Below are 22607 nucleotides of genomic sequence, written 5' to 3'. Positions count from 1 at the left end.
GTCTGTGCAACTGGCTTTCTTCCTATTGCTCTGCACTACCATGCTTTGCTTAAAAGTCAGTAAATAAAACAATAAAAACTTTTCAGAAAGATATTTCTTCATATGTCAGCTATTTGTCTGGGCAGCTTTAGCAGCCAGAAAAAGACCATGCATGCCACATTTCTGGGAACACTTCTCCATCTTTTTCATTTTATGTTTTAACGCAGATAACTTCAAAGGAGATAAGGCATTTCACACACACGAGTGACTGAACATAAGTACTGCTCTCACAGTCACACACATTCAACTCCCTGAGAAGCTGACAAATTAATTCTATTTAATTTATAGCAAAGCTCTCTCTTAGCTATTTTTAAGTGTCACGTTTCAAATCTTGCAAGCTTTGCAGTTAAACTTACAGTTACATCTCTTAGCAAGAAAAATGAATTTGTTATCAATAAATACTGAGTGAAAAAGACTCAACAGGGCAAGGATCAAAAGCACAGAGCAGTTTTTCCCTGATGCAACCATTTCCCACACTTGGCAGTATACCTGAACGTTTTAAAACAACCCCAAGTAGTAACTAATAAATAACTTCATGCAAAGATGTTTGTGAACTTGGAAAAACATGTTACAATAATACTGCAGTTCTCTACTAATTATAACTTGCCAATTTTTGAACTGTCTTGCTATATTTAACTTTTTGGTGATGAATTCTCTGAGTGTTTGAAGGGGAGGATTACAGAGCAAACAGATCTTCAGAAAGTAACTCGGAATTTAATTACAAGTAGCAGATTTTCAATAAACAGAAAGGTGGCTACAAACATGTAGCAATATCCCCCAGAATTTTGTGCCCTTCTTGATAGGCTTAAAATTTGCTCCCTTTCAGCAAATTTGAAGTAGGCAGTGAGAAAGTTTTTGCATTATCTGAAACTTCTGATTATCCGAAGCATCAGCTGGAATACTCAAAACAAGGAAGTTACAAAGCAAATTGCAGTTGTTTATTTAAACCTAAGCAATTTACTTCCTAAATTAACCCTGTCTGAAGAAAAGAAGCCATGAAGGCTCTTGAGGAATGACCACAGTTATTCCTGTAAACACACAGTATTTTGGCTGCTTCCAGTTTGGATCAATCCTGAATCCAATCCTTTATAAGGAGTATTTAAATAGGGACAAATGAATGTGTCATTTTATCACAAGGTGCAATAAGGAAAGCACATAAATCTGCTCAGGCTAAAGAAAGACCAAACTCACATGACATCAACATAAGCCTTAGGTACCCCCGGTCGTGTATTTAACAGCCCAGCTCAAGTCAGTTAAAATAATTCAAGACAGCCTCATCTTCTAATTTAACCTTTGTGTTTGCACTTGGGGGATGGGGAGGGATCTCAGCATAAAGTTTCACCTTCTAACTGCAGATATTCATCTTCCTTCTGGCTCACACCTCTGCACCTCGTGGTGCCAGAAGGATGGTGCTGAGAGTGAGCAAAGAGAGGGCCTAGATGGAAGGGAAGGGGAGCTGAACTTGCACACAATCCAGACTAATTAACTCCCCCAATCAGACAACAAACTGGGGAAGTATCATTTTCTGAGAACAGCAAAAGGAATTTTATATCTTGCTTGAGGTTTGTCTACAGCCGTGGTGAACACCGTGACTTAGGATCACTGAACAACTAAACAGGTTTTTGTCCAATGTCATTATTATCCAGCTTCAACCTGCAGCTAAGAAGTCATAAAAGTATATGTAGCCCATTGTTTCTTTATCAAAAATTGCTAAATTTACCAGATTTCAAGTGTACAGTGTAGAAATTACAATACTGGAATTCAACTCATATTTCTGCTTTGCACATTATTCACATAAATAGCTGCAGGCTGTTGTGGAACTATTAATTTTGAAGGAGCAGATGAGTCAAATCTTATTTTTGATAGGTAGCTCCAAGATGCCTCCAATTAGACCACGATAATCATACTTTAATAGCTGCTCTTGTAATTAAACCATATTACAAAGTGTCACAAGTACAGAAAAGCAGGGCCAGAAGGGAATTCAAAAGGTCACCAGGCTCCTTCCTGCCCCCTGCTTCAAACCACCATCAGCTATTAGAGTTCTGAAACTCTACCAAAAAAAAAAAAAATCATTATTTTAGCAAGTGTCAAGAGCCTCTAAGCATGTACAGAGATTATGAGCTTTCGGAAATATCTTACACAAAAATTAAGGCTGCAAACAACTCATTATAAAAATCTGCAAAAAGTCAATAAAGAACTGATTCAGAAGGGAGGACACTGGTCAGTAATGATAATATTCACCAAAATGCCCTAAAAAAAACCCTAGGAAATGCAGCATGTACAGGACAACTGTCAGGTCTCAACTACCATCCATTAATTAATGAGAGGCCACAGAATGCAAAATAGATACCATTCCCTCCTGAGTAAATGTTTCCTAAAACCAATCAAGGAATTCCAAGAGGTGGAGTTTTAATATTATCACACCCCTCTGGGAATATACATTTGTCTGCACTTGATAATACCCAAAGAGCACAATTATCTCTCAAAGACATACTGTCACAAAATACTGCTCAACTGGCACTTTTATTTAGTATCCTTTACTTGTATAAATGCATATATCTTAAAAGGTATCAATCTGGGTTTTTAATTCCCCCCCTACAACCACTCATTAAACGTGCACAGAATGCAGCAAAGTTTCAGAACTCTGTGTCAACATCAAGAAGTCAAGTAACTTAAGAAAAAGAAACTTAAAAAGAACCAATGCTACCAGCATTCAGAAACATTCAGCAGCATCTTAGTTCACGCATACAAACTCACAGTCCAAGACTTTATTCTGCTTGCTCTCAACACCACCAGACACAACCTCCTTCTGTACCAAGGTACATCTGTCTGGCCAAGGAAAGCCCCCAACAACAGGTATATCACACTACAACTTATTAAACACAAATAAATTTAAGTGAAGTGCATAGCAGCTGGCTAACCCAGTAGTTTCTCACACCACAAGAGAACCGTGAAGCTGTGAAATACAATATTCTTACAACAGCAAGTCCATGTCAGATAGAATCCTACCAAGACACTGTGCCATGTGCCATCATACAGATCAGATTAGCTAAAAAATTTGCACAGGATAACTGAAAACTAAAAAAAAACCCAGTTATTTCTGATCCCAGAACAGGTACCATGTTTATTCTACTTCAGAGAATACTTCCTGGCATGTTTTTCTGTCGCCAGTGAAAGGCATGTGCCATATCAACAGGTATTAGGTAGTAGCTATTAACTAAAGGTACACAGTGTTTTAGATAGTAAAAATCTATTATTTAAAAGCTTTGATATCAAGGCACAAGCTCAGGATGTTAAATTTCCTCTGACAGTCTATGATTGCATGAGCTAAAAAGGAAGACACACTTCCTGATGAGAGCAAAACACAGGGCCTTGAACTAAGACTTTCTGACAGGTAAGTTTAAAAAAACCCACAAGCATAAAAAAAAACTTTTCAATATGTTGATGCTAATCAAATTTCTTTTCTGATCTACACTGAAACTGTTCTTCTACACATTGTTACTTGCCTCACTGAAACTGAAGAGCCTCGGTCATGTAATTTAATTTTTGACTCATCATGCAAATTAAATCACACCATTCCCATATTTAAAATAAATCGTGAGTACCTACGTGATCCCTCACCAAAAATTAAAATTAAAAAAAAATAAAATTAAAATGCCATCAACACTAGGTACATCTTAATTTCAGTACCGGTAGTATTTCACAGGAAAAAAAGAGACAAAACTTTTTTTCTTCTATTTAACATGCTGTGTTAGCTTCGTATGGGGCAGTCTGAAGGAAAACAGGCTCCGAGCGGCCCCCACGCACAACTCCTGCTACAGAGGCCCATCGGGGCTCCCAACGGGAACAATTGTAGGAAGAGGCCTCAGACCAGGACCCCGGGAGGCCGCGCCAGGCAGTGCGGGGTCCGCAGCCTGGGCCGGTCCGTGCAGCCACGGCTGTAACAAAGAGCCCCCGGCCCGGCCCGGCCCTGCCGCTGTGCCGGGACCGGCGCTGCTCTGGGGGCGGCCCGGTCGCCGCGGCCGCTCCAGGGTTCCCCCCGCGCCGCTTCCCGGTGATTGCTCCTGGCCCGGCGCTGGAAGAGCTCCGGGACCGCGGCACCGCCACCCGGGAGGCGCAGCCCCGGCCGTGCCCATCCCCGCACGGTTCCCCCGCACCCGCGGCACCCATCCCCGGCCCGGCCGCGCCCGGCCCGGCCGGTCCCTCCCGGCAACCAGCGGGGAGCGGGCCGGGAGTGCGGCGGGCACCGTGCGGGCCGTGCTGCCCGCAGGGCACGGCCGGGCCCCGCGTCGGACAATGCCCGCGGCCGCGGCCCCCCCGGCCCGGCGGTACCTGCGCGTGCGGCGGGCAGGGCCCGCCCTGGCGGCTCTGGGCTCTGCGCTCCGGCTCTCAGTGCGGCAGAGGCGGCGCGCCCCGCTCGCCCGGCCCGTCCCCCCCACCCCGCGATCCGCGCTCCGCGGCGTCGCTCCGGCCCTGCCCCCGCCCGCACTTCCGCCCGCCGCGCCCCACACCGCCCCCTGCCGGCGCGGAGGACCCAGGGCGGCGCCTGCGCGGGGCGGCCGCGGCATCGCTCCACCCACCGCTCCCTTTCGTTATTTCCTCGTTTTACTGTTCCCTGTTCTGTTGTTTTTCGTCTTTATATTAGAGTCGTAGAATCCTCGAGGTTGGAAGAAGCCTTTAAGATCATCCAGTGCAACCGTCCACCAGTGTAACCCCTAAACCACATCGCCCAGTGCCAGATCCAGACTCCTCGTACCAGGGACGGTGACGCCACCGCCTCCCTGGGAAACCTGTTCCAATGCCTGACCAAACTAAGAGGGGGGGAAACGTTTTTGTACTATCTGATCCGAATCTCCTCTGTCTCGGCTTAAGGCCACTTCCTTTTGTCCTCTCCCTGCAGGCACGGCAGAAGGGACCAGCCCCACCTCACTGCAACCTCCTGTCAGATGGTTGTAGTTAACGACGAAGTCCCCCTGAGCCTCCTTCTCTCAAGACTAAACCAACCCAGCTCCCCGAGCTGTTCCTCATAAGACAAGTTTTCTAGAACTTTCACGAGCCCTGTTGCCCTCCTCTATTCCCGCTCCATTTTAAAGTGAGGGGCCCAAAACTGAACGTGAAACCCCAGGTGCAGCCTATTCTTTAAATTTATTATTTGGTATTTACTGATTTATAATTCGTATTTATTATTCTTTTTCATTATTATTGCCCCCCAACCCCCTCTCTGGCCTGCCCTTCTGCAGACCCTCCTCACCCTCTGCACTGCCACAAAGCTCCTTTCCCATGTTGTGATCTTTGGGGCTCCGGTGTGGGGTTGGGATTTGGCATCGTGCCTTGGACATGGTCTGAGCGTCATGATGCATCAGGTGCTGGTGCATCAGGTGCTGGTGAATTACAGTCTGGAGGTTTTCTGCAGTTCCCATTGCAGCACAGAAAGGCTCCGGGCTGTTTTTGTGTCCCTGTACATAATACTCATCTATTATTGTCACAGTGACAAATGCAGATTAGCCTGCATCGAGAAGAGCCCACACCTTTCCCAGCAGAGATCAAGGTGATATTGTCCATTAGTGTGGTATAACACACAATGTTTAAAGAAGAAAAATACATTTTTAATGGAATGTATGTCATGAATGTCTTACAAGCCATGAGGCAAAACCTCGTCCCAGCAGGTCTGCCTCAGTACTGCCGTGCATCAGAGTGAGACCTGCTGGCCTGCTTTCCCAAAACATCTGTAAGCTCCTCGCGAGCTGATGGCTTCTGTCTTCAGCTTTTTTTTTGATTACGTGTCTCCACATCCCCTTCCTGCACTTCCTTGTCATGTTGCTGGGGAGGGTTTGGGTCAGGCTCCTCCAGGCAATAATGTTTTCCTGCAGGCAGCATGTTGCTGCTCTGAAATCCACGTGTTGTGGTTCTCTGCTGTACTGAGGGCAAGTGGTGTCAATGGGCAAAGCTGCCTCTTGACCTCTTGGGGGTCTTCTTGGACCAGCCATCTTAGTCAGCTGTGTGCTACAGCTCAGGCATGGAAAAATGCTTCTGATCACACCTGCAGCCATCCCTGCAATATAATATATATAATACAATATATTTATCTATACTTCCTTGTAGCCCCCAAATACCTACTTGCTGTTATATGAAGATGTAAGAGATGCAGCAGCCCTGGACCTGAAGCAGGCAGAGGGCAGGCTGCCTGTGTGAGGTGACAGGACCTTGCCAAGCTCACCTAGACCCAGAGTGTGCAGTCAGCAAAATGTTGGCAGTTCATATAACCCACTTGTGAGCTGGAAATAATTGTTTTCAAAGCCAACACGGAAAGAGTGTGTATGTCTGAGTTCAAATTGTTAACCCATAATTATGCTAAAACCACTCAAATTTAAACAGATAATATTCAGGGTACTGTTTAAAGGCAAGCACTGGTACAGGGATTCAACACCAGCTCCTGGAAAATAGACACTACACTTTACAAATGACCATTGGAAAAGAGATCATGCAAGAAATGGGTTCAGTGCAATTACCATCCCTGCACACTGCAGGGAAATCCCTCAGCAGTGAGAGCATGATTTTTCTAAGCTCTTAGAAGCAGGAATTAAATTCAGCACGAGAGAGCTCTTAGTACATTAACGATTCACTAATTCACAGCCATGACTGAGACATCCACTGTGAATTAATTAATCTTTTCAAATTAGGAAGTGAGTAAACATGGGGAAAAAACCATTTAAAAAAATCCAAGTTACTTCACTGGGAAAAAAACACAGTTAGAAAAGCGAGCATGCAGGTCCTTTCCTCAGGAGGGACAGAGAGCCTAATGGGATCCTGGGGCTTTCTGCTGCTGATGGGAGGCCCAAGGAGCCCCATAGCTCAGCTCCAGCTCCTCTCATCACCATCCCACGCCAACAAATGGCAAAAGTGGGGAAAAACAATGTCAGCCTGCAAAATTAATCCTCCTTCAAGCTGTTTTGCTCACCTCTTTTCTTCCTTTGGACTGTACCTCCCGCAGAGTGGCTGTGCCCACATGGAATGCTGTGGCAGCAGCTGACTCTCCAGGGCTGGCTGCCCTTGGCTCTCCATGAGGCCCAGTAATTCATCACCTGCTTTATCTTTCCTCTTTTCCAGAGTTGTAATTCAGTAGGACACACGTGCCCTTTCCCTTTGAAAGGTGTTTCCTCCTCTCCCCAATATCCTGCTGTGGCAGAAGGTCCCCCCTCACCATGGGATGGGATAGAGGTGCTCCTCCGTCACCTACATGGACATCTGAAAAGGCACAACACAGATCATCTGAGAAAATAATCTGGGTCGTCTTGTCAGCTGTCTGGACAAACACACAAGGAGGAGAGAAGAGAACCAACATCCAGTTAATGTTTTAACTGGGCATAGGCATGCACTGGTGTGATTCACAGGCCAGAGCCCAGGCTCCTTGTTCCTGCCAAAGTGTTTCAGGGAAAAGGCTTTGGGGAGGAAATATTAGGAGCAGAGACAACTGTGGCTATGCTGAATGTCTTCTACTTCAAGTCTGGCAGAACAAGAGTCCTGAGTCTTTCCATGGACTTTGGACCAAGCTACAGTGGCTGAATTTCATCACCAGGTTACAAAAGTGCCTGTGACTGCCCCTGAAACCGTGTTTCCCCCATTACTAGCTGGAGGTGTTCACTGCAGACTCTTGAAGTTTTTCTCAAAGAAGTATTTTGTTACCTTTCAGTTCATTCAGTTAATACAAAATGAACAGACTCACCTGCCCTGCCTCCAAATCCTATTTACAGTAGAAAACACAAATAAATGTGATTGTCTCCCATATCAGTTGGACTTTTTTTTCTTAATTGGATGTTATGATTTATCCTCAATTCAAGGTGCCATTTCAGAATTAGAGCACATTTTAAAAATTTTATTGCGAATCACAAGAACTAAGGGTAGCACGTAAAGATTGTCAGAAAACAAAAACAATTGCCAGAAGAACCATAGGAAGAAATCCAATGCAAATTCCTTTCCTGGAGAGCAAGTGCTTTTAATAAAGTTTTTATTAGTGTGGAACAATTGAAAGTTATCTACAAAGTGCAGCATCCATTCTAGGGAGAATCTCCTACTAATGTCAAAACCAGGTTTCCATCAGCATGGTAAACATGAAAGGAATTAACAGAAGTCACCCTGAAAAACAGCACTGTAGTAGAAACTATTTCCTGAGCTAAAAAAAAAAACCCAAAAAAACCCAAACAAAAAAAACCCCAGTCAAATAAATACATCCATTAATTTGATAGAACTGGAAGCAAATACACTACAAATCCCAAATCATGCAGAAAGATACAAGGCTGTGAACACTGCTGAAAATGACTGGTGGTGTTTGGTTTTTTTAGATGCTTTCCCCGTTCTTTTACATTATAAAGAAATTACAAACCAAGGTTACTCACTCAGTTCATATTTAAGTAGCTCCCGTTAAGCCCTGAAGCTCATACCCTCTGAATAACGCTACTATGCACTTACTTAGCCCTTTACCCCTTCAAGGGGCTTTGCAGAAACTAATTAATTAGCTCTTCCAGCAGAAACGTGCTGCAGTGGAGGGCATGGGCTTAGTGCTGCTGTTCAGCTGGATTGGGGCTCGACCACTGGGGGGCTGAGTTAACACAGGAGCCGCTGTCACATCTCTTGACACTCAAAACTGTGTTGAGCCACTGCAGCAAATACATACAGACCCTCTAAAGCTTTTCGGGGCCTCTCCTTGTCCTGATGAGATCCCCGGCTCCTGAGGAGGAGGGCACTCCAGAGCTCTCTGCCTGTCCCCACCTTCAATCAGGCGCTGCTTTGGGGAAGGGCTGAGCTCCTTCCCCCCAGCTCAGCAGGACACACCTTCAAAAGAGAGTTTATTTACATTCTGTGGCAAAATTGTATCTTGTGAAAATTGTCCGTGTGCAAGTGCGAAGTTGTATCACTGTCTGCACATGTGCACACACATATGTACCTGGAATGGGGAGATGGGAGGAAACATCACCTTGGAAACACAACAAGACACCCAGTTGGTCGCAGGTATTATTCTGGAAAATTAGGGAGCTCATGTGTGCCATGGCCTCTTGTTTCTTTTGACAGAGCAACCCCAAAAATAGACAAGAAAGAAAAAAAGGGTTGTGATAGCGGGGGGTTTGTTAGTATTTTTATGTGCCTCATTATGGAGAAGCCAAAACTGCTTTTCCCTTTCCCAGACCCCGGCCTATGGAGTGTCACCCACCTTCTCACAGGTCCTGGCTGTTCTTCATCCTGTCAGGGCCCTGGTTTTACTACCCACAAGTGATTATGTCCCTGGACTTCCTACACCTTTTGGTTCCTCCAGAAGAATAAGAAATGCTCATCCCTGTAATAAAAGGCAGTCTCCTACATACATTTGAAGAGGGGAAAAAAGTAAAGAAATTAAAGAGGAGAGACAGTTTAAACCAGACAGTATTTGTAAACAAAAAAGCAGTATAAAACTTTTTGCTTTAATTGGTAAAAAATTAGTTACAAAAATACAGATGCCAAAAAACAGCTTAGAGAACAACATGAGATTTTACAAACAACCCAGGATGGTCTTGGCTCAAAGAACCAGAGACTCTGAGGTTCATGCTCTCCCCTCCTAAACCCTTGTGTTTTCCACTGCCACGGCAGCAGTGGGCTGTGCTGAGACTGAACCAGCAAGTGCAAAAAACCACCCAAGTGTGTGTTTCCCCACTTCCTCAGGTGCTGCAATCCCAGCCCTGCAGCACCAGAAACAGGCAGCTGGTAGGAAAGGCTTCTGGTAAGCCTGGTGCCCCCATGGGCTGTCCTGCTGCCCCTGCAGCAGCAGCCCAGGCACCCACCCAGGCAAGGCCCAGAACAGCACATGGGCAGGAGGGCTGCAGATCACCCTCCCTGCAGAGCATGGATGATGACTGGCTTTGCTGCCTCATTCATGCTGACAAGGTATTTTGTGTCAGGGGGTCAGGATGTGGTGTCAGTACACGTATACACACATACTATAAAAAGGAAGTGTTGGTGCATGGCCGAGCCGGGACAAAAGCTGCATTTATCCACAGAAGAGATATTTTTCTCACAAAGGTGAAACTTAGATAATTCTGTGGCCTCGAGAACTGAGAAGCTAAGAAGAAACAGGCTGTGTGGGACGTGCAGGGGTTGCAGAACGGGATGTGTAGGGGGTGGGGTGCAGGATGCTGAGCCCCAGGCCCTGATGTTTGGGGAGTTAGGCACCCATCTTGCTGTGAAAGCAAATCTTGCTGAATAAACCAAGAATTTGCTACATTATAGATCAGGCTCATTCTCAGGTGACATCTGGTAACATCTCACACACACAGAGTGTGAGAATGCCCAGGGCTGCCCTCCTGAATGAAGTAACTCCTGGGATGCCACATAAGGAAAGTTCAAGTATCCCCCTGAACACTCCCTGAAAGCCCCCTGTGCCATCTTTGTGAAGTTTGGCTCTTCTTCCTCCTACCACCACTTTGGCACAGGCAAGGGGATAACCCTTATCAGTCTGTCACCAGCCACACAGCTTATCAGATTTTCTTCTTCCTATAGGACTCTTTTGCGCCATGAGCTGTATTTCAAGCTGCAGCTTTCTGGCTGCAAAGCAGCAGATAAGACTTCCTGTGGGGCTGTGGGGCTTACCAGCTGCTAACCTGCCAGGTGAGAGACACCTTGAGCAATGGCAGGAGCGTCAGCTAATCCTTAACACGAAGACTGGATGGGGGTGTGTGAAAGAAAAGCTGAGAATTACTCAGCTGGTACCAGCCTTGTAATTATTTCCTATCCCAGGAGTTCACTCCCGAAGATGGTAGAGTCAGCTGGTACCCAGGAGGCTGAGCTGGGACCAGGGAGATTTGGTGTACTTGGTAAAGGAGGTGAGAGATGTCAACAGAATTTCCAGATGTCCAGTGCTACTTTTGGAGCTGGATTTTCTCTATGATGAAAATACTGCATGTAGCACTGTCCAATGCCATGTGACCTCTCTCTCTCTCTCTCCACCAAATGTCTTTGGAGCAGGTGAACCTTGAACTGCACTCCTACCCCTGCCTACACCATGGTGAATTGCACAGGATATTGCACATGATATTGCCTTGATAGGCCACCACTTACCATAGACATCAAACTCATCTGCCCTGTGCCTCTTCCCCAGTAACCCAGCCACAAACCCCATCACTTCCCAGCCCTCTGCCAGAAACAGCGACCTGGTGCACACAGTGTCACCCCAGCTCCAAGGATTCCAACACAGGTCTTTGGAGCAGCCTTCCCCAGCACAGCCATAGCTCCCCTCGCTGCAAGCTCTGATGGTGCCCTTGGCCCCATGTCCCACTGTGGGTGGCATCTGTTCATCGAGGCTGTGCCCTCAGCCCATTCTCCTTAACACAGGAAATGACTGCAAGTGCTCTTCTCCACGCCCCAAGCACAAATAAATCATCCCCTGCTTTTTTGCTCCAGCTTTTTTCCAGCTCTATCCATCCTGGTCGGGCTGCAGGACACATGGTCCCCCTGCAGACCCTGCTACAGGTGGGTCTGAGGTGGGACACGGCAGGTACAATGTCCCAAACTGAGGCCAGTCTGGAGGTGTAGCCCCAGTGCCCTCGGGCCATCCAGCAGTGAGTAATCCCCAAGAGACTGTGGCTGAGGTGCCTCTGTGCCGGGAGCCAGCCTGCCTGCCCAGGCACTGCCTGCACCCTCCAGACCCGGCACATCCAGTCACCACACCGGCACGTCCTGCTGCTCTCACATTCCTCTCCTGCTGTAACATTTTGGTAGCAAAACACCCCTGGTGACACAGGGCTTCAGGACGGGGTTCTTGGGATTTACAGCTGTTGAGAAGCATCCAGATTTAAACATTCTGAAGGAGAGCTTTACCTCTCAGTTTTAAACCTCAACCTTGAGCCACAACTGACCTTCTGAAAAAGAGCTGGACAAAACCCTCTTTATTCAGAATGACTAAAGCCCCTGTAAAACAGCCTCTCCTCAGAGAGTGTTTGCTCACAGCAAGGCGGGTCTGGAGCCGGACCCGAGGGAGGGAATGCAAGGTGTACAGGGTGCCCTGTGGTTTCACATCAGGGCCAACCCACTCCCCATGCCGGCAGCAAGCAGCTGCCCCCACCTTACCCTGCCTGCTCCCAAACCCACGCTTTACTCCTTGCTCCACAAACCTCACGTCACTGCACGTGCTGAAAACAGAGCTGCTGTCATAAAACCAGCCCCAGCAAACCCACAGACAGCTACAAATGCTTCTTGCACAGGGCTTTCCCCTCGAGCCCTGAGCAGGGAACAGGCAGAGCTGTCCCAGCACAAGGCAGCCTTGCTGGCAGGAAAGGCTGTGCCCTGACCAGAGCCCAGAGAAAATGGACCAGGACAGAGATGAGGCAGAACGAAACTTGAAGGAATTAGAGGAATGATCTACAGAGCTCTTCAGCTGTAACAGCAAACTGGAATGAGTTACTTTCTTGTGTGAATCCTCTTGGCTCTGCTCCCTTCTCTCTGGGCTTCTCCCTTTTTTCCTATGAAGTGCTTAAGCTGAAATATTACCAGCTTTCATGGCAAAACCTTATTTTAAAATGTATTATCAGTCAGAAAGAAAGAGATTGAAAGGTTTACAGAAAATACCTTTTTCTCTCAACATTTTTGCTTACAATTAAAATAAACACTTTTTTTTTCCTACCAAGATCAGTTTCACAAGCCTCCTTCAACCGGTCCTAATAATAATAATAAAAAACCCCAGTCCTACTGATTATCTTGGCAGAACCTCTTTTTTAAAAGCTTAACCAAAGACATCCCTGCTGTCCAACAGTCACTCCTCTCATGCTGCCTAGGCTGGTGTGTGTGGGGCAGCCCAGCCCAGCCCACCTGCCCTCCATCTCCTCTGCTGTCGCCGTGGGGCAGCCAAGACCATTCAGCACCTCGAGAACGATTGTCCTTGGCCAAAGCACTGCCTTGGATGCCCCAGAGGGAGCAGACTGGGGGCAAGGAAGAGACACCCCTGCTTGCAGCCCTGGGGACACGGTCAAATTCCCTTGTCCTGTGGCCACCGGCTGCCCCGAAGCCCTCCCTGTTGGGGCCGGGGGCTGCTGACCATTTCTCTGCTGGTTATTAGATTGTTCACGGCTCTCAGGTTTGTTTGAATAAGCCCCTTTGTTCGGCGGCGCTTTCCCACGTCCCTCCATTCGCTCAGCAGTCGCGTGGCCCGAGTCAAAGATTAGCCCTGGCCGCCAATCCCCAAAGAAAGTTTTCTTCAGAGCAAGACATCTGCGTTGGAGGGAACCTGCCAACATCTGCCACACTTTCCCCCTTTTCAAGAGCCTTTCTTTCCCTCTTAAAAAGTGCAGGAACAGATGTTAAAAGTTGTTTTCTTTCTCCGGGGTGTGAAACGTAGAAAAATAGCAAAAAAGAAAACTCTAAGCAGCACTCACCCCTTTCTCTTTCCTTTTTTATTTTTTTTTCTTGGAGAGCCCAGGAAAAAAAAAGGGAGGCTTTGTTTACAAAGGAGAATCCCCTTTTCAGTGAAACCTGGCAGTGGCAGTGCAAAGGGAAAGCAGGAATTTGCAGTAAGCTCCCTGTAATGCTCATTTGCATTGGCCTGTTGGGTACCTCCAATCCCCAGCACAGATGTCGGCCTTCCCCCAAGCCAGGGCAGCTCTCCCGCCCGCACTCCCCACCTCCGAAATAAAGGCTTTTGCAGTGACTGAGAGGTGTAAAATAACTGTTTACAGCACAAGCTGTTCCTCTTTTTCACTGTGGTGCTGTCTTACAAATGAACCTTGAAATGAGCTCACCCAGAGCAGATGCCCGTGGGCAAGCAAAGGGGCTCACCCGGAGTGGCTGTGGCTGGGCACCGGGGGCCACCGCACTGCTCGTGGCCTCCCCTCCCACCCAGCTGTCCCCTGGACCCAAAGCCTTGCCACCAGCTTGCATCATGGTCTCGTGGAGCATCCCACTCACCCCAGACCTCGGCAGCAGCTCACAGGATAAAGGAAGCAGAAGGGAAGGTGAAGCAGAAGCAGCAAGTGAAGGCCAAGTAGGGAAGGGAGAGCGAGGAACAAGGTCCCACCACTACAGAGATTGGAGACACCTTTCCTGGTGGCACTGGGGGCTGGCCAGACTCTGGGACCACTAAAATGGGAGGCACACATGGTGCCCTATAGCCATGCCCACCCAAGGAGGGGTGCCAACAGGCACAGGACACACTTTTAGGAATTTTTAGGTAATTCTGCATTTCCTGACACCTCTGCCATGCTCAGTTGGGCCACGAGCCAAGGTGGTCTCAGGCTTCCCCCTCCTGCCCTGACTGCCTTGGTAAGGTGCCTTTTTCTGCATAAGGTGCTGGTGGAGGGGTGTCTGGGGGCAGATGGTGGACTTCTCTTCCTTACCCACCATTTGAGCCAAACCCAGCCAGAAGCTGTGTTCCCAGGTGACATGCTTCCAGCCTGTAGCACCCTAGGAAACGACCCAACCTTTCTGTACTCCAGCCCACCCACTGCCTCCTCCATACCAAGGTGCTGGAGTCATGGATGCCTCAGCTACACCTTCTATAAATACCAGCAACAATCCACTTCCCAAGTGGGCTGGAAAAATCTTGGAAAACCAAAAGAGTCTTCACTGGTGATCAGCTGGGGCTGGCTGATGTGAGAGACTCCAACACAGGGCAGTGGCACCTCCTTTCGCTGTCTTTGCAGAGGACACACCTGAGATAATGGGCCCATCCCTGCTCCCTTTACCTGGCACAAAGGACAAGTTATTAACCTCACCCTCCCAGCCCTCCTCTCCCAGCACAACAACCACACCAGCTCATCCCAGGCCTCTGCCAAACAGTGCGCTTATAAAACCAGGTAGCTGCACCCCAGCTCTGTATCTGACTGACAAACAGCCTCTGCCTGCCAGATTCCATGTCCAGGGACATGTTTTCGTGATGAGCCCAGGCAGCAGGGTGTGCAGACATGCTGCATGTTTGCATTTACTCACAAGCAAACACACACCCACCCACGCTGTGGTTAAGCAAGGGACATGAAGTCCTCACTTTTATTACTAGGGTACATCCCACCCTTGGCTTGAGTGGAGTGGGCTCTGTAGCCACAGCACTACAGTGGGAGCTGGAAAATCCCACCAGTGAGTTGGGAGGGCTGACGGTGCCTCTGAGCCACTGTGGCCCCTTCCTCTCCACTTCAATAAGGTGACACATTTGACACCAATCCAAAGGGCTTCACCTGCAGGACTCGACAGGACACTGCCAAATCCTGCTCATTAGCAAAGCAAACATCAGAAAGCAAATGCACAGTCATGAAAAACACCTTCATACTCTCCCCCAAACCAGGCAGAAGTGAGGAAGTATAGAAGTGCATTCTCACTCCGCACCAAGACTCCTCCAAAGGCTTCTCTGCTCCCACACCAGCATTCCAGAAGAGTGAACAGACAAGCCCCCTTCAGCATCGCAGGGGGGAAATCAAAGTAAAAATCCCACAGGACTAACTCACCTCTGGGTTAGTTTGCATCTGCAATAGCCTGTCAGTTTAATATTAAATCCTACACGGCAACCAAAAACTGGAAGAGTTACATATTTCCTACGTCCGCCCATGTGCGACAGAGAACTCAGGTTCCCAAGAGGTAAATAATGTTCCCATGTTTGCCCTAGAGGATTTCTGTGATGAAAACAACCAGCTGTCAACAGTTTTCAATCGATCATCGTTTCCTTGTAATAATAATCCCTGGGAGCAGGAACTCCTAGCTGAAGTACTCTATTATTAAATTAAGAGGCTGTTTCGAAGATGTGAAATGGCTGGGGTCAGGTTAGTAAGTGAAACCAGGCATCACTTCAAGGAAATAGAGGGGAAAAAGATGAGTAGAAGGCATTTTCCCAGGTGTAACTCAACCGCTTCCCGGCTATTGTTTCCCTCCCTGGGAATCTGTGCAAATTGAACGAGGAGCCGTGCAAGCTGCTCAGAGCGCGCCCATTTTCCTTCCCTTCTTCCCTAACAAAAGATCCCTCCAAAGCCCATCGTCGGAGGCCGGACATCTGTCGCCGTTTGGGGGGGCTGGCGTGCTCATTGAAAAGAAGCAGTGACCTGTCAGCTTTGATTGATGGCCACAAACCTCCGGGCTCGACCCCTCGTGTGGGAAAAGTAGTCCCGCCAAGGACAGTTCCCTTTCACATGCTAATTCGGGGTTATAAATACAGCAGGAGGAGCGGCGGAGCAGCAAAGAGCCCAACTGGAAACGGAGCGACCCAGTGCCCGAGTGCCTCCTTCCCACCCCGTGCCTGGATTAGGATGACTGCCACAGCCACCCCGGGCAGCACCCACAAGCTCGCCAGCACCAAGGAGGAGAGGAAGGTACGTGCCCTCTGCGCTGCACCAGGCATGTGAATGATGGGTGCTGGGGCTATGGGCACTGCTTCCAGGAAAGAAAAGGGGGACAGTTATTTTCCTCATATTATAAAGATGTTTTCTCTGAAATTAACCCACATGGGTGGGTTTTTTCCCCGCTCCCTTTCTCTGCTTCTCTCTGTTTGGGTGAACACTGCATAAAATGAGTGGAGGTGGGAGAATTGAGGGCTGATGCCATCTAAGGGACAGGCCGTGGCTGAAGATGGTACACATCCATCTTCATCTTGTTCCTGCTGAGCCCTGTGCCACCCCACACTGGCTTCACACAGGGGATGGGACTCTCTGACCTCGCTGAACTGCAGCAGGGAGGGGAAGAAAAAAATACCAACTGCAATTTTCCTGCTCCTTTTCTTTGCCAGTTAAGGAAACCCCTCATTGAGCGGAAGCGAAGGGAAAGGATTAATAACTGCTTAGACCAGCTGAAGGAGACAGTTGTGGGAGCATTTCACCTGGATGTAAGTGCTCATTTTTATGCTGCTTTTTGTTCTTTTGTTGGTGGGAAATCTGAGGGGTGGGGTTGTTCTCATTTTTTGAGAAACTGGGCATGGTGCAAACCCTTCATTCCCTCTAACTGCTGCTCTCCTTCCTTATCAGCAGTCTAAACTGGAAAAAGCAGACATCCTTGAAATGACGGTGAAGCACCTCCAGAACATCCAGAGCAGCAAGATGATGGGTGAGTGCTCGTGCCGGGCAGGAGGGTGGCAGCAGGTTTGATTCCCTGCCAGACCGGCAAAAGCATCATCCAAACCAGCCGAGGCCCGGGCTGCTGCCTGGGTTCGGCTTTCTCCACTAGATGGGGAGATGGAGCTGGGCACTGGTTAATTCGGGCAAGGTGTTTTTTCCTTCCCAAGCCTATTTCTGCTTTTTGGCGTAGTTTTGCCTCTGCAGTAGGCAGCAGAGCACCAGGGCTCACACCCTGCTCACCTTCTCCCTGCAAACGAGGCATCTTCTAGGAAAGTCCAGTGGCTTCAGAGTGAGCCCCCCAGGAAACCTGGTGAAGGTTTCCCAGCAGGAACACACCAGTCAGCTCTTACCCTCTCACCAACTCCCCTTTGTCTCCTCACCAATGCAGCTGACTCCAAAGTGGGTCTGGAAGCCCAGCAGAGGTACAGCACTGGGTACATTCAGTGCATGCACGAGGTGCACAACCTCCTTCTCACCTGTGAGTGGATGGACAAGAGCCTCGGGGCGCGCCTGCTAAACCACCTGCTGAAATCCTTGCCCAGGTCTGGCGAAGATACCTGCAAAGCAGCACTGAGGTCTTCCAGCCCATCTCAACAGCCTCTCTTGACGCCAAAAGGTCCCCTGAGCCCTAAGGGAAGCAATCGGGGCACAAACCTGGCACAGGAGCGCTTCTACTCTGCAGAGAACAAGCAGGCTTCCAAAAATTCCTTCCAGGTGCCGTTGCTGTCGGTTTTCAACCAGGTTGATGCTGCGCCTCCCAGACAGGTCCTGCAGCCAAATTTTTCCCATAACAACCCTAGAATGGGATCATTAGATATGTGGAGACCATGGTAAAGTGTGTTTTCAATTTTTATCCTAACCTTAGACACTCTTACGTATGTATCTTATAGATATGTTTCTTTAAAACACTTGTGGAGCAAGTCTGTTCCTGTAGGTGTACTAAAGACCAGGGTACTTCAAGCCGAAGTAAACCTACGTGTAGCCTGCATTGTAGAAGGCTGCTATTATTTTTTATTTATTTAATACATCTAAATTATTGTATAGAACCCTCTTATGCTCTTTAGCTTATATTAATTATATAGTTTTCTTGTCTTATGTTCTAAAATAATTAACTTCCTATTAATAAAAATACAAAACAACAGGCAATGGCCCTTTCTGGCATCAGTTACCTCTCAGATCTCACATAAACCGCTGAGATAACTTTGTTGGATAAAGGGGTAAACAGCTGATCTCTTTGGCTTTTTATTTTTATTATTACTCCGTGCAGCTGTAGGAGATTCCAGTGTCAATTCCTGTAAAAATGCTGCAGTGGTTAGGAAAAAAAAAAAAAGAGAGAAAGGGAGAGACTTGGTCTGGACTTTTGAGGCTGTTTAGAAATGCTCTCTGGGTTGCTCACTCTGGCTGTGTTGTTCCCAGCCACCTGGACATCCTGACATCACTCTTGAACTACTGAGCTATGTGTTAGTATATGTATATATATGTAACTTATAGTTATATTTAGGGATTTTTTTTGTTTGTTTCCTTAACTAAAAGTTCTAAATAAACTTTTGGAAGATCATGACTGATACTTTTCCCAGCCTTGTCCTTTATGCTCTGAATAAACAGTACTCAAGCATCTGCTTTTGTTTTCTTCTTTCACAAATAGTTTTTCCTTAATGCAGTTGAAAGAGCTGTTTTGGGTTTTGCTCCTGATGCTTTGTAGGGAAGCAGAGTGCACCACACACACAGACAGCATTACCTGGATCACAGCAACAATTTAAAAATTATGAAAGAAGTAGGGAGCTGGTTTTATCAGCCTGGATCAATGCTTCAGCTTTTACTTATAAGTGAATCACAAAGATCCTCTAAAGGGCAGAAGGTAAAATTTCCTGCAAATTGGACCAAGAAGACTGGGACAAATCTGCTCGCTTGCTGGCAACATTTGGTCCCTGTTTTTCATCTCAAAGGCAGTTAAAAGTTCCTCGCAGTTAAAATAAAAGAGCAGGGAGCTCTTAAACAAACACCACGCATACTAATGAATGGACCCGCAGTTCAGAGGGGCTCATTATGCAGCGAGATCTATTTGATGAGGTGCCTCAGGAGTGAAAACCAGCACCTCTGGGTTTAGCATCTTTTTCTGTGAAGCTTTCCTTTTTATCCAGCCCTCTTGAAGAGCCATTAGGAGCAGTGGCATAAGGGTGGTGGGAGAAACAACTGGCCTACACATGGCTGCAAGGAGACAAGGCGGGTTTCTTCAACCATGGGGTCAGAAGTCAGGTAAAGGCATAGAATTGTACAGATCTTACCTCAACCTCAGTTTCTATCCTCGGCCTGAAAATTAGGACTTCCCCCTTTGCTGACAGGAACCTCCAGAATGATCACCAGTGTGGAAAATACACAATATCCCACTGCAAAGATCCAGAGGGTTGGGAGCTGGGGCCACCCCAAGCAAACCACTGCAGCAAAGGGCACAGAACACTCATAGGTGGAGAAAACTATCAGGCAAAGCAAACCACAAAATCCTGGAAGAGAAAAGACATTAAAGACCTTACCAGTTTATTATCACACACGTTGCTGAGTTTAGATAAAAATCCCACCCCATAAAATCCCCCACAGCTGTACTCACTAGAGGAAGCTCCATTGAACACCAGTGGGACTGACAAGAGGAGCAGCTCCCTGCCCAGGATCAAACCTGAAGTGTTCTTTTACTTCTAGATGGTGTCAATAATGCACCTCATGACACTTGTGGCCACCTTATTGTTATCCTGGGAGAGGCTGTGATGAAAATATTTTACTACAGCTTGACAGCATCAACTTAAAATCATACAATCCCTCTAAAAGCTGTAAATCTCCAGTGACTATAATTATCAGCTATGGTTACCGTGCTGAAAAGAGATCAGTGGGAAATATCTACTTCTCACCATCTCTGCTTGTTTATTTTGTGTCTGAAAATACTTTGTGGTTAGTGAGTTTTATTATTTCCTGTTTCTAATCAGTAAGGGCTTTTTTCTGTTGTGGGTGTGGAGGGAAGGGTCACATCACAGCTGGTGAGAGAGTTTTAAAAATAGAAAAGTGAGACTGCAATACTTGGCCAACAATCTCCAGTAACAGTTTTAGTACAAGACACTCATTTTTCACTGCCTTCATTTCAAACCAAGGGTGACCTTTTATATGATCTCCTTGTCACGTATCCAACTAGTGCTGCGGGAATCCATTGCAAGTCACTAGTTTTTCAGGAAAAGTAAAGTTTCTTCAGAAAGGCAGAGGATTACTCATAGCACTTCAAACACATGAATTTCAGCTCCTACTTACGTTTGACAAGGGAACTCCATATTTACCTCAAACCCATCCGGTTTTTTCAAAACTGGGATTGTACAAGAGCAATAATATCTCGCTCTCCAATGTGGGCACCTCTCCACTGACAACCCAAGAATTGGCAGCTGCTACCATCTTCTCCCAAAAAGATGGAATAGAGCAGCTGCTCCAGCCAGCTGGCTAGTGAGGAGTAGAGAGCACTGTCCTTGTAAGCTGCTGTTTGAAGCTGCCCCATCACACAGTTCTGGACACAGCAGCAGAACCCAGACAGATGCTATTTGCACATCTGCAGCAGGTGCCCATGGCTGTGTCTCTTGGCTGCCTGAGGTGCCACAGCACAGCCCAGGGATCGGTCCCCCAGCACCCAGATGAGGCACTTTCAAGGCTGCTCCACCATTCTCACCTGGGACTACAGGCCTAAGGCACAGGGGTTTGGAGGCACTGACAACAGGGATACTGCACACCCAGGTGTTTCAGGACTGAAAACAGCCAACACAAGCACCCAGACAAGATTCCTCAGCTCAGGCATGGCCAGACAGACTTGTTTGCCAGAAACAGTCAACAAGACACACCACATCTCCCCCAGCATACGCAGGGCTGGGACAGCCTGGTGCAGATCTGGGCTTTGTTTGTCCCTTGCCAAAGTACTGTTCCAGACATGTCACAGTATTCTGAGTTGGAAGGGACACAAAGGATCATCAAGTCCCATACAGGGATAGAACCCACAACCTTGGGTTTGTGAATGGAGCATTAAAGCAGAGGCCAATTGCTAAGGACACGAGGATGTGGGAAAGGCTGGATCCAAAGCTCAGGACCCTCATATGCCTTTAATACAAAGCAATTACTGATTCATATACCAATGTAAGCCCAGGTGGACAAAATACCCATGTGCACAGCAGTTCCCTTTATATAAACTTCACTCCCAGACCTGCTCTCATGGAAGCCAAGGAAATGCTCAGTTATTTCTCAGAAGACAGGACCAAGTCCTTTTTCATTAGGAAAGTACAGAGGTTCATGAGTAATTAAGAGAATTTAAGGCCCTGCCATGCTGCCTTTTCCTACGCACACACAACCCTCAGGGCCTCTGAGCATCCCTGCCTTTTCCTTTACTCCTCATCCCACCCTGAGGGTCCCACAGCCACCCACAGTTACAAGGCCAAAATGCTTTAGGGATTTAGGAGTGATGCTGAGTCCCTGTGGATCATTACCTGAGAGGGCTGAGCACAGTGATTAAAAAGGGAACACAAGGTAAATTTTCAGTTAACCTCTTTGTTGGGTGCTCACTTTGGCAAAAAGGAGACTCCAGGTTGGCAGTGTGACCTCTCCAGAAGCCATGCAGGGGGCTCCTAATCCTCTGCACTCACAAGGAAAGACCTTGCAAAACCTCACACAAAAGCAATTCTAGGGTAAAATATTTTCAAACTGACTTGAACCACACTGCCATGGTTGTGAGTGCTTGCAGACTGCTACAAAGTATTCCTGTTGGGAGGAAAATAAAAACAAACCCACCAGCAGCAGAACACCAAAGACTTCACTTTCCCTTTAGATATGCCATTATCCCACAGCTTCCAGCATATATATTCCTGTCTTAGGAGAGACACGCTCATATTTCATCTCACGAGGAGTAATGTTGTGTTGAGAACCTAACCCAAAGTCTGTCACATTTTTCAGAGCTTTCACATACTCATGAATAACGCAGCAGAAGCTGAACTAGCCCTGGATCTGTCCTGCACTGCTGACATATTTCATTTATAAGTCACAGCCCTGGTGAGAATGTGGCTTGCTGCCTGAGGCATCACCACAGACCCACCAGAGCCTGGGAACTCGATTTGCTCTGAGACTCTCCTATGGTTCCTGCATTAGTTGTCATAAATCCTACCACACATTTGGAATTAAAAAGCATGTTGGAGCATTTCCATTTAGTTTTCTACAGCTAACACCACCAAGCAAATGGTCTTCTTCAATCAATCCCACATCTGCTGCCACAGAGAGATTGGGTCCTCTAGAACCAGCTCAAAGGGGCTTGTCTTTGGGGATGGAGGACTGTCCCTTTTGCTCTGCCAAACAGCAAACACCCCTGAGGAGAGCTGGGAATGATGCCTCCTCTCCACGGTCCCTTCCTGAGGAGGCCAGGGGAAATGGCAGCGCAGAAGCCTGTGGCTTTTGGAAGGCCACTGAGCAAGGCAAAACTTTGCTGGGGTAAGAGGAAGGAAGGATGGAGAAACCACTGCC

The 22607-nt window shown here is 47.4% G+C and overlaps 2 protein-coding genes and 1 long non-coding RNA gene across 3 annotated transcripts in view; 1 reads left to right on the top strand and 2 right to left on the bottom strand.

The window, feature by feature from the left end:
- CAB39 (calcium binding protein 39) overlaps positions 1–4528 on the bottom strand; it is a 41400-nt gene extending 36872 nt beyond the window's left edge. The window contains exon 1 of the mRNA XM_051782081.1: positions 4372–4528. The gene's annotated coding sequence lies outside the window, so the exon portion shown is untranslated. The remainder of the gene's footprint in view (positions 1–4371) is intronic.
- The window catches only part of LOC127468692 (transcription cofactor HES-6-like), a 182725-nt gene extending 164598 nt beyond the window's left edge, over positions 1–18127 (top strand). The window contains exons 2-5 of the mRNA XM_051782092.1: positions 14051–16343; positions 16757–16852; positions 16992–17070; positions 17470–18127. Of these exons, the coding sequence (XP_051638052.1) occupies positions 16164–16343; positions 16757–16852; positions 16992–17070; positions 17470–17915 (801 nt within the window). The 5' untranslated portion in view covers positions 14051–16163 and the 3' untranslated portion in view covers positions 17916–18127. The remainder of the gene's footprint in view (positions 1–14050; positions 16344–16756; positions 16853–16991; positions 17071–17469) is intronic.
- LOC127468698 (uncharacterized) overlaps positions 5325–22607 on the bottom strand; it is a 36368-nt gene continuing 19085 nt past the window's right edge. Inside the window, exons 4-7 of the long non-coding RNA XR_007903657.1 lie at positions 19367–19582; positions 17736–17877; positions 6998–9387; positions 5325–6091 (exon numbers count right to left, since the gene is read on the bottom strand). This is a non-coding gene — a long non-coding RNA (uncharacterized LOC127468698). The remainder of the gene's footprint in view (positions 6092–6997; positions 9388–17735; positions 17878–19366; positions 19583–22607) is intronic.

Source organism: Manacus candei, unplaced genomic scaffold (genome assembly GCF_025592945.1).
Source record: "Manacus candei isolate 608988 ecotype Guabito, Panama unplaced genomic scaffold, ASM2559294v1 h1tg000015l, whole genome shotgun sequence".
Classification (NCBI taxonomy): domain Eukaryota; kingdom Metazoa; phylum Chordata; class Aves; order Passeriformes; family Pipridae; genus Manacus; species Manacus candei.
The sequence above is the reverse complement of the archived record's forward strand: the minus strand, read 5'-3'. Positions and strand labels throughout refer to the sequence as shown.